The following is a 13909-nucleotide window of genomic DNA, read 5'->3' as shown; positions in this document are numbered from 1 at the left end:
TTTTAAGATATGAAATGTTTGGGCAATCATACCATATCTTCTTTTTTTATATAACTTCTCTTAATAAATATTTTATAGTACTAAGCTATTATCGTGCTTCTATCAACGCCGAGCAATCTGACTATAAGACATTACCAGCTGATAATAAGAAAGTTAAGGAATCCTTGAATGAAATACTGACTCCGTCATCTTTACCACTTTATTATTACATCGCATATCAGTTGATACAAGAAATGCATGGAACGAAAGTGACAAAAACTGAGGTATTATTATGTTTACATCAATTATATGTTAACATTATCTTGATTAATAATCCTTCGAATACGTTTATGTACGTATTGTCATTACAGTTTTTAAATGTCTTCAAAAGTAAACAGGAAAAAGAAATTGCTTTAACATATACTTTTATACTGTATAACCATAATGTTCTAAAAACAAAAGCGCACTATACATGTATATGGTAAATAAAGGCAACAGTAGTATACCGCTGTTCAAAACTCATAAATCCATTGACAAAAAACAAAATCGGGGCAACAAACCAAAACCGAGGGAAACGCATTAAATATAAGAGAACAACGACACAACACCGAAACGCAACAGCACACAGACACGGACCAAGCAACAGACAATACACCACGAGAATAACAAATATAACATCAAAATCAAATACATGAATATGGGATAGACAAGTACCGTGCCACGTCTTATCTCAAAAATGAGAGAAAACACAAACGACTCAACGTTAAAATGCAACACACACACAGAAACGAACAATATTATAACAATGACCATCTTCCTGACTTGGTACAGGACACTTTTAAAGGGGAATAAAAGTGGTGGGTTGAACCTGGTTTTAAGGCATGCCAAACCTCGCACTTTAATAGCACAGTTAAATATAACATTGAAATGAAAACAAAATATTACAGGACTACAATACAAATAAAAAGCAGAACATATTAGACAAAGAAAAGCATGACTTATAGATAACAAAAAGCATCAGGTTTAAAATTCAATACGCCAAAAACGCGTCTAGTCCACACGAGACTCACCAGTGACGAAAAAAATACAAAATGGTACAGCACTGAAGATCAAAAGTTGAAAAGGTTTTGCCAAATACGGCATTGTTTGTATGCCCAGGATAAGAACATTCATATTATATAAAACAATTCACACTATTGCAAACAGTAAATTTTAACAAATGAATATGAAAGAGATATACATAATGAAACTGAAGTAAAAACTAATTACAGAAAACTAAACCCGAATACATAACGCCCAGATATACAAGATCGAAAGTGAAAAAAGTACAAAGTTGTACAGCACTGAAGATCAAAAGTTGAAAAGGTTTTGCTAAATACGGCATTGTATTATGCCCGGGATAAGAACACTATTAACTTACGAGTGATATAGCATATTGTTAATACACTGTATTTTGCATAACAAGCGACAAGACATTAACATTTAACAATAATGTATCGATTATCATGATGACATTTTTTCATACGTTAGAAGCAAGATCTGTTTACCCTCCCGTATCAATTGAGATAACTATAGTCGTTGGTAGGCTTCGTGTTCCTCAGTCGTCAGTTTCTATGTTGCGTTTTGTGTATTATATTTTGTCTGTTGGTCTTGTATAGCCATGGCGTTGTGTGTTAAGCTTCGAATTATGAATGTGAATGTCCCTCTGGAATTTTTTTTTTGCATTCTTTGTTGTTCAGTGTTTCTGTTTTCTGTTGTTTTCCTTTTAAAGTTGATGTATTTCTCTCGGTTTTGGTATGTGTCCTTGTGGTATTTTTCGTTCCTCTTTTATTTAATGGTTTAGATACATTTTAGGAAAAATTATAATTGTTAAAACGACTGACATAAATATTTCAAAAGCACTGCTCTATGGCGGGCCTTATGTTATATTAATTGAGAGGTGAGACATATCAGTTATCTTAATATCATTTCATGTTATACCGACCACAACAATTCAGCCGATCATAGTGAACCAAACAAAACTCGTTGATAAACATTTTTTAAACGAGTATATCTGTTTTGCATCGTTTTTCCGCAAATTCTGAAATTTTACCCTTTATTTCTTATAGTTTTGACAAATAATCTTATTTTGTTTACCTTGAGAACGCTTTATTGTCATAAAACTACTCTGGATGGAGATCGTATAACTTTCGGAGCTAGAAATTAGTCTTTACCAGTAAGGGTACTTGGTGTTATTCTTCGTCAAACTCTTCATTAAGGAAGACATGAAATACATCTGTAGAATATTAATCAATTTGGAGATATGTACTCCATAAATAAAGGCAACAGTAGTATACCGCTGTTAAAAACTCATAAATGCATGGACAAAAAACAAAATCGGGGTTACAAACTAAAACCGAGGGAAACATTGGATACTCTTCACTGATACATTCATCAATAGTGATTAGATCTTTAAAACAACGTAATATTGTGTTTTCTTAAAAAGTGGATATTCATTATTGTAAAATATATTGAATAAAGGAAAACAAATATATCGTTCTTTATTTTATTAGAATTTCAATATGCTGTTAAAAGCAGCTATTGTAGCTGACAGAGATGACTATGTGTCGGTACTATTAGAAGAAGAAGGTGTAGAGTTTGAAGATAAATACTTTCCAGATATTTATACGGTACATGTTTAAACATACTTATATATTGTTTTTTGTTCTGTTTAAACAGTAGAATTTCACGAATTGTAACGAAGTTATATTCATTTTGTTGCTTATATCGTATTCTGAGATGCCGTTTGCTCTTTCCGTTAGATTGTTTCACATTTGTTTAAGTCAAGTTTTTACAGCTAATTATTACCAGGTTTTTTTTTAAGGACACAGCAAAAAATACACCAACAAAAGTTTTTAATTTACTAAAGGGAGTCATCTTCAGACATTTTACAGAAGAGTCATTATATCAATCATAGTTCGAAAACTGAATAACAATATGATAAAAAGGAAAAAAAAACAGTCATCACTAGAAGTCAAATTACTGTCATAACAACATAACCTAAATATGAATACTGATGAAAACAAGCCATTTAGAAATATTGGTCGAACTCTGTATTTATGTTTTATCTCGGACATACAATACTAAAATCGTTCATGAAAATTGACAGATTTCCAAGAATGCTCGAAACTAATTTTAAATATACATTTTATTTGTTATTTTAAGCCAATTGTCAGTCATTCTTCACTTTTGAAATGTTTTTTTTTCAATTATAGGAAACGATTCGATCTCATCAAAAAGCGAAGATAGCCCTTCAAAATGTGTTCAAGGTAAAATAATAATCCTGAGTGGTATTTTAAAAATATAAAAAAAAACAAGTATTTGTTTGGCTATATTTGCCATTTTTAACTTTTGAAATACGACCAAAGAAGTATTTGACTCATCAGCACTAGTTTTATTCGTGTGAATCACTGAAATAGTATTATATTTTATTATGTTGTGCTCTGAAATATTTTCCTGGATTGACCTGCATTAAAATGTTCACGTCTTAATATTTGAAAGCCAGGAATGTAAAACATTATAATTGTTTGTAAAATTCTTGCTACCAAATGTTTTCACAATTATTTTTTTTTATTCAAAACGCCAAATTCAATAAATTTTAAAGCTGAAATTTGTAGACTTATTTGAATCTGTATGACCAACTATCGACATAAATGTAGAACGAGTTGGAATGTTGATTTATTAAGAAGTTCAAACACAGAGACTAAATACCGAGGCGAAAAGAATTCAAAAGGAATTAAAAGAAATAAAAACAAGATAAGTCTGGAATTTATAACATAGAAAGATAAATATTTGATGAATCATTTCATAATTTGATGATACTGTCATTAAAGTGAGAGGGTTAGCGCTATAGAACCAGGTTTAATCCACCATTTTCTATATTTGAAAATGCCTGTATCAAGTCAGGAATATGACAGTTCTTGTCTATTTGTTTTTGATGCGTTTTGTTATTTGACTTTGCCATGTGATTATAGACTTTCCGAATTGATTTTTCCCTAGTTCAGTATTTTTGTGATTTTACTTTTTTTTTTATTTGTTTTTAATGATAAGAAATGTTTCACATAGAATTTTCTCAAGCATATAATAATAAACTCTGGATGTCTGATGCAATAGTTGAGATTTAGTTGAGATTTGGTTGTAAACACCAACTATGAATTTGGTCAAAGTATTCAAGGATATCATGAACTATAATACAACGTGTCCTTTATAACACATTTCAAATATTGAAATCAATTTATTTTAAGTGGGGTTCCTCTAAACATATTCAGCAGTTTAAGGAGTTATGCTTTCCCTCAGAAGTGTGGAAAAAGAAAAAGGACAAACAAGTTAATAAAATTTCATCAATTGAAGTTTGTATGATCGGAGGTCGACAGATTTGTCAGGAATTGTTGGGTTATCGTAGAGGTGAGTCTTTCATGCTACTGTAACCTTTTATTTAGATAAAATACAAAGATTTTGAATATTGTGGAAATAAATGTATCCATGCATCACCATCTGGAAACTAATACAAAAAATAGTCTGTCCCTAGCTATGTCTATAATACGTAATTCGAGTTAACGATTTCTACTATTCATTTGTCGAAGACGTTGTTAAATACATAACTTTTTTTTTTTTAAATTCTAAATCACAATTGAAAAGAGAAATATGACAGTATCGACGCATTGTCTGATAAGAATATATTAATATAGTAATATAGTAAGTGACAGGCACTCCACAAAACGTGGACATTGATTGTTTGTATACTATCAGTTACGATTGAATAAACACTAAGGTCGACTAATCATTTACAAGAAAATCTGTTTAATTATATGCTTTAAATCTTATGCCATGTCAATGTATCAATTGTAAACTGTATATACTGGAGATGTAAATAAGTTTTGGGGTTCGAGGCAGAGCTTTTACAAATAAGTTTTCTGACACTGAAGCTTAAAAGTTTGACCAATATTTCATTTCAATCCATTTCTGAAAGTACAAATTGTTGTATTGAATACAAATTATTAATTGTAAAGCCTATATTCAAGGGATGCGTTAAGCAGTCACTCATTATCATATTTTATATTGAAATCTATTTTCATTTTTCTTAAAACAGATAATTCTCTGAACAGAAAGGAAAAATGGTCTGCATATCAAGATCTTCTGATTTGGGCAATTTTTGTTAACAGACCAAAACTAGCTACCTTATTCTGGATGAAATGCGAACAACCACTATGCAAGTATTATAATCAATATATGTTATGAGTTTAATAATTTTACTGAAACCAAAAGGCAAGGTAAATGTCGAAACGAATGAAAAGTATACGTTGCGACTCTATGGTGCACTTAAGGGAAACATACACAACAAATGGTGTAATGATTCATATTCAACAAAACAAGCCTTTGACTCGATCTGATTTTTGTTCGGACTATAACACATGGGTAAATAGTATAACGCTGTTCAATAGTCATAGCTTAAACCGAGGGAATAACATCAAATATGTGGAAAACAACAAAAACACTGATACAGGCCAAAAGCAAAACAACTTCCAAATTTATAACTTGCGAAATTCTTTAATTTTACTTTTCGATATATTGATGATGTTTTATCGTTGAACAACCCATACTTCAGCCAATACTTACATCTCATATATCCCAGTGAACTTGAAATTAAGGATACTACTGATACTAGAAGGACTGCTTCATACCTTGATCTTTTCCTCAAAATTGACGTAGATGGACGACTTCACACAAAAATCTATGATAAACGGGACGATTTCAACTTCCCAATTATCAATTTCCCATTTCTCAGCAGTAACATACCCTCTGCCCCTTCGTATGGTGTTTACATATCACAACTGATACGTTATTCACGTGCATGTTCACACTATACGGACTTCATATACAGGAGTGTGCTCCTTACGCAGAAACTGCTCCAACAAAGTTATGAGGAGGACAGATTAAAATTGACACTCCGTAAATTTTATGGACACCATCACGAATTGGTTGATCCATATGATGTCTCTTTAACCAAACTAGCTAAGGACATTTTTACCACATGGTAGATTGTGGTTTGTCATTATGTCGTCTAATCTTTTAATTACCAAACGTGACTTATTCCCGATTGTGACCGTTTTGCTGAATGTGAATTCCCATTACTATAAGACGTGTTTCTGTACTTGTTTATCCCAAATTCATGTATTTAGTTTACATGTTTACTTTTATATTTGTAATTCTCATCAGATTTTGTCAAATGTGTTGACGTCTTCTTATTATATATTTAGGTATGACGTATAGAAAAATTAATCACCTCCTCTTTATTAATTATATTAAATTTTGTACGATTATTAACGTTTGAAGTTGGATTCATAACAAACTGGACATATAAATATATTACAGTTAATTGCTATTAATAAGTATTGCAATATGCATTTTGTTTAAATGAATTATCAGTATTTAGTTCTAAATCAATCCTAATTCCATCTCATTTTTGAATGATAGTTTTTCATATGTGACGTCATGCTGTTTCTAAATTTCATAAATTCAAATGTGGCATAATGTTTCTGCCTTTTCGCCATCGTATGTGACGTCACAATTTTTTAATTACGTTGACGCCTGGACTGATTTGGATGTGTGTCTATTTTGTGTTAAACTTGGGTTTAGTTTTCTGGAATTAGTTAATATTTCAGTTTCATTATGTATATCTCTTTCATATTCATTTGTTAAAATTTACTGTTTGCAATAGCATTAAGTATTCTATATAATAAGGATGTTCTTATCCCGTGCATAAAAACAATACCGTATTTGTCAAAACCTTTTCAAATTTTGATCTTCAGTGTTGTACAACTTTGTACCTTTTTCACGTTCGATCTTTTATATCTAGGCGTTATGTATTCAGGTTTAGTTTTCTGTAATTAGTTAATACTTTAGTTTCTTTGTGTATATCTCTTTCATATTCATTTGATAAAATTTACTGTTTGCAATAGCATGAATTGTTCTATATAATAAGAATGTTCTTATCCCGGGCATAAAAACAATGCCGTATTTTGCGAAACCTTTTCAACTTTTGATCTTCAGTGCTGTACAACTTTGTACTTTTTTCACTTTCGATCTTTTATATCTGGGCGTCACTGGTGAGTCTTGTGTGGACAAGGCGCGTTTTTGGCGTATTGAATTTTAAACCTGATGCTTTTTGTTATCTATTAATCATGTTTTTCTGTGTCTAATATGTTCTCCTATTTATTTGTATTGTAGTCCTGTAATATTATGTTGTCATTTCAATGTTATATTTAACTTTGCCATTAAAGTGCGAGGTTTGGCATGCCTTAAAACCAGGTTCAACCCACCACTTTTATTCCCCTTTAAAAGTGTCCTGTACCATGTCAGGAAGATGGTCATTGTTATAATATTGTTCGTTTTTCTTTGTGTTGCATTTTAACGTTGAGTCGTTTGTGTTTTCTCTTATTTTTGAGATATTGAGATAAGACGTGGCACGGTACTTGTCTATCCCAAATTCATGTATTTGGTTTTCATGTTACATTTGTTATTCTCGTGGTGTTTTGTCTGATGATTGGTCTTTTTCTGTGTGTGTTGCGTTTCGGTGTTGTGTCGTTGTTCTCCTCTTATATTTAATGCGTTTCGCTCGGTTTTGGTTTGTTACCCCGATTTTGTTTTTTGTCCATGGATTTATGAGTTTTGAACAGCGGTATACTACTGTTGCCTTTATTTGATGGAGAACATTGTTATACTAAATGTTGAGTTAACCCTGGTTTCATGGTTAGCACCCAAACACTCCGCTTATTTGACAGTATATGCATTTACTGCTAAAATTACACCTAGTGTTTGGTGGGGTTCGTGTTTTTTATCTATTGTTTTCTATGTTGCGTCAAGTGTACTAGTGTTTGTCTTTTTGTCTTTTTCATATTTAGCCATGGCGTTGTCAGTTGTTTTAGATTTATGAGTTTTATTGTCCCTTTTGTATCTTTCGTCTCTCTTTTACTGAAATACAATGCAAGCAAACGCAAGAAATTTCAGCAAGGAAAAATACATAAAAAAAGGATATCATAGTGCATCACAACATATAAAAGGCAGAATAACATATGCCAATTCCAATCAATATACGCTGACACACTTAGACACCACAACTGAAATATAGACTGCACGTAAAATTAAGGGATCGACGTCATTAAACGTGACGTATTTTCTTTATGATGTATACATTATTACAGGTATAGTTCTAAAGAAAAATAGATTTGTTTTATCTATAGAGACGTACAATGGTATTAAGTCTTTAACGGTGTTATGATTGATATTTTTTAACAATGTCGGTTTTTCTTCAAATCAAAACTATGTTTCAAAACAACATTCTGTGTAACTAGTTGTTTTAACCTTATAGATATAGGAAGATGTGATGTGAGTGCCAATGACACAACTCTCAATCCAAATAACAATTTAAAAAAAAGTAAACCATTATAATCATTTATATGAAGTAGCTCATGTTTCATTTGACCATTTACATACATACATATGTTAAGGAAATACGAATGAAAAACAAATGAAATTAAAAACTAATTGCTCAAAGAACAATTGAAGGTCCTTCCACCAGTTACCTCCGGTAATGTTTGGTTGCTTGACACTGATTCCAAAAATATATGATTATATATACTTTTACATTAATTTAGTACAAAAATCGCTACTTCCGGTTTACTAAAGATCACATTCGGTTGGGTTTTTTAAGGTCACAATGATTGCATCCTAATGCAAAAAGTCCCATGGCTTTAACATGTTTACAAATTAGGTAAAGGCAAAGGTCAAAATGTAGAACGTGTAATTTACCTATGCTCATGAGCTCATTTTCATGATCATAATCCAAGAATCTCAAATCAAAAGACCCTAGGTCTTAATTATCAATGGCAAATCAGTTATATCACCGTACATGTAATTTCAAATACAATAGGTGGAAAACTCCCATTAAATGTCTACGTACCCTTTCAACTAAAATTTTCCGTGTAACGACATGTCGCAAATAATAATTTTGTTAAAATATTTTGTCGATATCTTATAAAATTTCTAAAAAAAATTGATAACAAGCCAAAATCAAAATTTTGAATACGACCTTGACCTCGTTTTCATTTTATACCTGAAATCAAAAGACCCTTAATCTCTATCACTTATGGTTTGCTATTTAAAATACATTTCACTCATATCAAATACAAATGGGGCAATTTCTCACATGGAATCTTTATACCGCTTCCGTCAAAATAAAACAGAATATCCAGAGGATATTACGAGTAAATTGGAAAAATAAATTTGTCGGTTTCTTATACGGTTGCGAAGCTTCAGAGATAAGAAGAAAAACAGCGTTTGGGGAGATAACTCTTACATTGGAAAGTATGTGGGTAAGCGGTGTCAGTTTCATAAGCGTATAAACTGTTCGATATCATATTCCAAATATTTAAGCGACATCTTGCGAAACAAAAAACTACGAAGAAACAAATAAGGCGGAGAAGAAAATTAATAATAATCAGAAGAAAATCAAGGAGAGGCGGAAAGACATAGTATTTAGAAAAAAAAACCAATAGGTCTTTTCACGGAAAAGTGGGAAGACTTAATAACTGTAATCAACGACAAGCTCATTTACACAAACAACATAAAATCCTGCATAACGATTAACTGTAGTATACGGACACATTATACATATATGAAATGTAATAAAAACTCAATTATTTCTCTTTGTTTCTCATTAAACAAAACCCTTACAATATAGCAAAAGATGCCCTGCCAACAACCTTAGTCCAATTTGGCATCAATTATTTAATACTCTTTTAGATTATTTTGGTTTAAATCGTAAATTAACACATTATAGACACCAGGATTTAAATTATGTATTTTAGCCGAACCAAAAGACTCACTAGTGACACTCGAATTCAAAAAAGTTAAAAAGTCCAAATAAGTACGAAGTTGAAGAGCATTGAGGACAAAAATTCCTAACACTATTTTCAAAGACAGCTTAGGCAATTCGAGAATCAGATCATTCGTTTTAAAATAGCAACAAATGGCATTATTGTATTTAACAACACTCTTCCTATCATAAAACATTTTGAATTTCACTGCTTCCATGAAATATGGCAAATTATGATGAGAACCTTATTCTGACTCGAGTATTGTGTGGTATGTTTGACACTTTGTTTGTTATTCCGAATGTTAAGATAAAGTAATGATGATGTCCAGATGAAAATGGTCAAATACCAAAATGCCTACATTTTCAAAATTAAGTTTGTTTCCCCCTGAATTTCAAATCATTGATGTTTTCAGTTTCATCTTAGGATAGTTTCTATAGTATTAATATAAATGGTTAAAAAAGACGATAAACTGTATAAAAAATAATCTAGATTAGAAACCGTTTTTATTGGCATTCTTTGTTCGTCAATAATGAACCACACAATAATTGTGGTTAAAAATAAGATTTTTAAAAGTAATACTTTACCAAAAATTTATGCATTATTACAATAATGGATGAACGCTGAGAACCATTAAACCCATATTTGTTTCTATGTAATTAATATTATGTAACATAACAAATCTATTGTAATTTATGGTACTCATTTAGTGTGCGCATTATTGGCTAGCAGTGTATACAAGAAAATGGCAGCAAGTGCTACTGACCTAGCAACAAAGTCTGACATGATTGCTGAGTCAAGGTATATATTAAACATTTACAATATGGGACACATTAATATTTAAACTGGGAGCGACAAATTTTTGTTTTTAATTTACTTTTGCAACAATACCATGTGACCAATTATATCTTTAATTCAAGTAAGTAAAAATATCTTACAATTGAGCTGCATTTACAGTAGAAAGGATATCAGTAGAGTATATTTTTAGTAAAGTGTATTATTTCTAATTTGTTGATTGCATTTCATTTTTGTCTGTTGAAACCGAATAGAAAGAAAATAACATACATGTACATACGTACTGTTTTAACGTTTTGCCAGTGTATAATTAATCACAAGTTCCGTCAAATATATATCTGCTATTTTATATATTTTACAACAATACTGTTGAATCGCTATGAAATAGATATAGGAAGATGTGGTGTAAGTGCCAATGAGACAACTCTCCATCCAAATAACAATTTCTAAAAAGTAAACCATTATAGCACTACAAACTCCTCAGAGTCTGAATTGACCAGTTTTTGTGCTCGACCAGTAAAATCGAGCACACATTTTACTAGACTAGTCTCGACATTGTCTCGACTGGACTTAACTGTACTTAAGTGTACTCGACTAGGTCTGGACTATACTTAATTAGTTTGAAATGGTCTTGACCAAGGCTCGACCTTTCTCTACCTGTCTCGACCTGTCTTGACTAGTCTCGACTAGTCTCGACTCAGTATGAACCAGTCTCGACCTGTCTCGACTAGTCTTGACCTTCAAATTTAGTTTTGACTGGTTTAAAGAAGCCAATTTAACTAAATTAAATATTGATCTTACAAAATTCAAGTTTATTAGGTAGTTTGATTACTGGCTGTTAAATAAAATATTTTTTCTTTTACAATAGGTGTATATAAAAATAAAAATTATTATATAAATTCAGATAGGCATCTTTAATTTTTTTAATAATTTTTTCAAATGAACTTGGATTGTCATCAAGCTATGCAGCTATCTTAGATATATATCAAGCTTACTGAATCCCATTTCATTTACTTTTTTGTTGTATTGCTGTTAAATTTAAGAATTAAAGTAATGTTGGTAAAAAAAAAGCTAGGATTTGCAATTCTGACAAAATAAAGATAGGCATCTTTAATTTTTTTAATAACTTTTTCAAATGAACTTGGATTGTCATCAAACTATGCAGCTATCTTAGATATATATCAAGCTTACTGAATCCCATTTCATTTACTTTTTTGTTGTATTGCTGTAAAATCTAAGAATTAAGGTAATGTTGGTAAAAAAAGCTAGGATTTGCAATTTCAGACAAAATAGAGACAGTACACTTTAAATTTTCTAATAATTTTTTCAAATCAACTTGGATTGTCATCAAACTATGCAGCTATCTTAGATATATATCAAGCTTACTGAATCCCATTTCATTTTTTTTTTGTATAGCTGTAAAATTTAAGTCATCTCTGTAAAAAAAAGCAAGGATTTGCAATTCGGACAAAATAGAGATAGGCATCTTTAATTTTTTTAATAACTTTTTCAAATCAGCTTGGATTGTCATCAAACTATGCAGCTATCTTATATATACACCAAGCTTACTGAATCCCAGGTTTTTTTTGTTTTTTGCTGAATTGCTGTCAAATTTAAAAATTTAATTAATTTAGGTAAAAAAAGCTAGAATTTGCAGTTCAAACAAAATAGAGAAAGTACACCTTAATTTTTTTAATAACTTTTTCAAATCAACTTGGATTTTGATCAAACTATGCAGCTATCTTAGATATATATCAAGCTTACTGAATCCAATCTCATTTACTTTTTTGTTGTATTGCTGTAAAATTTAAGAATTAAAGAACTGTTGGTAAAAAAAGCTAGGATTTGCAATTCGAACAAAATAGAGATAGGCATCTTTAATTTTTTTAATAACTTTTTCAAATCAACTTGGATTGTCATTAAACTATACAGCTCTTTTAGATATATATCAAGCTTACTAAATCCCATTTCATTTACTTTTTTGTTGTACTGCTGTAAAATTTAAGCATTAAAGTCATCATCTAGGTAAAAAAGTAGGATTTGCAATTCGGACAAAATAGAGATAGTACACTTAAAAAATTTTAATAACTTTTTCAAATCAGCTTGGATTGTCATCAAACTATGCAGCTATCTTAGATATACATCAAGCTTACTGAATCCCAGGTTATTTTGTTTTTTGCTGAAATACTGTCAAATTTAGGAATTTAATTAATTTAGGTAAAAAAAGCTAGAATTTGCAGTTCAAACAAAATAGAGAAAGTACACTTTAATTTTTTTAATAACTTTCAACTTGGATTTATTCAAACTATATGGCTACCTTGTTGATTTATCTATCTTACTGAATCCAAGGTTTTTATTTAGTTTGGTGTATTGCTGTCAAATTTAAGAATTAATTTAATCTGGGTATTTTGTTCGAATTGCAAATCCTAGCTTTTTTACCAACATTTCTTTAATTCTTAAATTTTACAGCAATACAACAAAAAAGTAAATGAGATTGGATTCAGTAAGCTTGATATATATCTAAGATAGCTGCATAGTTTGATCAAAATCCAAGTTGATTTGAAAAATTTATAAAACAAATTAAAGATGCCTGTCTGAATTTATATAATAATTTTTATTTTTATATACACCAAGGATTTGTATAGTTAGACTCTATACAAATCCTTGTAAACACCTATTGTATTTTTTTTTATTTCACAGCCAGTAAACAAGCTACATAATAAGCTTGAATTTTGTAAGATCAATATTTAATTTAGTTAGATGGGATTTTTATACCAGTCAAAACTAAATTTGAAGGTCAAGACTAGTTGAGACAGGTCGAGCCTTGGTCAAGACCATTTCAGACTAATTAAGTAAAGTGGAGACCTAGTCAAGTTCACTTAAGTATAGTTTAGTCCAGTCGAGACAATGTCGAGACTAGTCGAGTAAAATGTGTGCTCGATTTTACTGGTCGCGCACAAAAACTGGTCAATTCAGACTCTGAGCAGTTTGTAGTGTAGGTCAATGTACGGCCTTCAACACGGAGCCTTGGCTCACACCGAACAATAAGCTATAAAGAGCCCCAAAATTACTAGTTTAAAACCATTCAAACGGAAAATCGAACGGTCTTATCTTTGTATAAAAACAAAAAGAGAGAGAAACGAGAAACATGTATAAATCTACTTTCTTACACAGACAAATACTTGTGATCCAAGAGGAAGAAACTATCATATAGTTATAAAAAA

At 30.7% G+C, this 13909-nt stretch overlaps 1 protein-coding gene across 1 annotated transcript in view; it reads left to right on the top strand.

Moving 5' to 3' along the window:
- The window catches only part of LOC134714490 (transient receptor potential cation channel subfamily M member 2-like), a 48869-nt gene that overhangs the window by 21008 nt on the left and 13952 nt on the right, over positions 1 to 13909 (top strand). Inside the window, exons 8-13 of the mRNA XM_063575777.1 lie at positions 79 to 263; positions 2532 to 2648; positions 3234 to 3287; positions 4263 to 4422; positions 5108 to 5227; positions 10601 to 10691. Coding sequence (XP_063431847.1) covers positions 79 to 263; positions 2532 to 2648; positions 3234 to 3287; positions 4263 to 4422; positions 5108 to 5227; positions 10601 to 10691 — 727 coding nt within the window. The remainder of the gene's footprint in view (positions 1 to 78; positions 264 to 2531; positions 2649 to 3233; positions 3288 to 4262; positions 4423 to 5107; positions 5228 to 10600; positions 10692 to 13909) is intronic.

This window comes from Mytilus trossulus, chromosome 4 (assembly GCF_036588685.1).
Source record: "Mytilus trossulus isolate FHL-02 chromosome 4, PNRI_Mtr1.1.1.hap1, whole genome shotgun sequence".
Lineage (NCBI taxonomy): Eukaryota > Metazoa > Mollusca > Bivalvia > Mytilida > Mytilidae > Mytilus > Mytilus trossulus.
The sequence above is the reverse complement of the archived record's forward strand: the minus strand, read 5'-3'. Positions and strand labels throughout refer to the sequence as shown.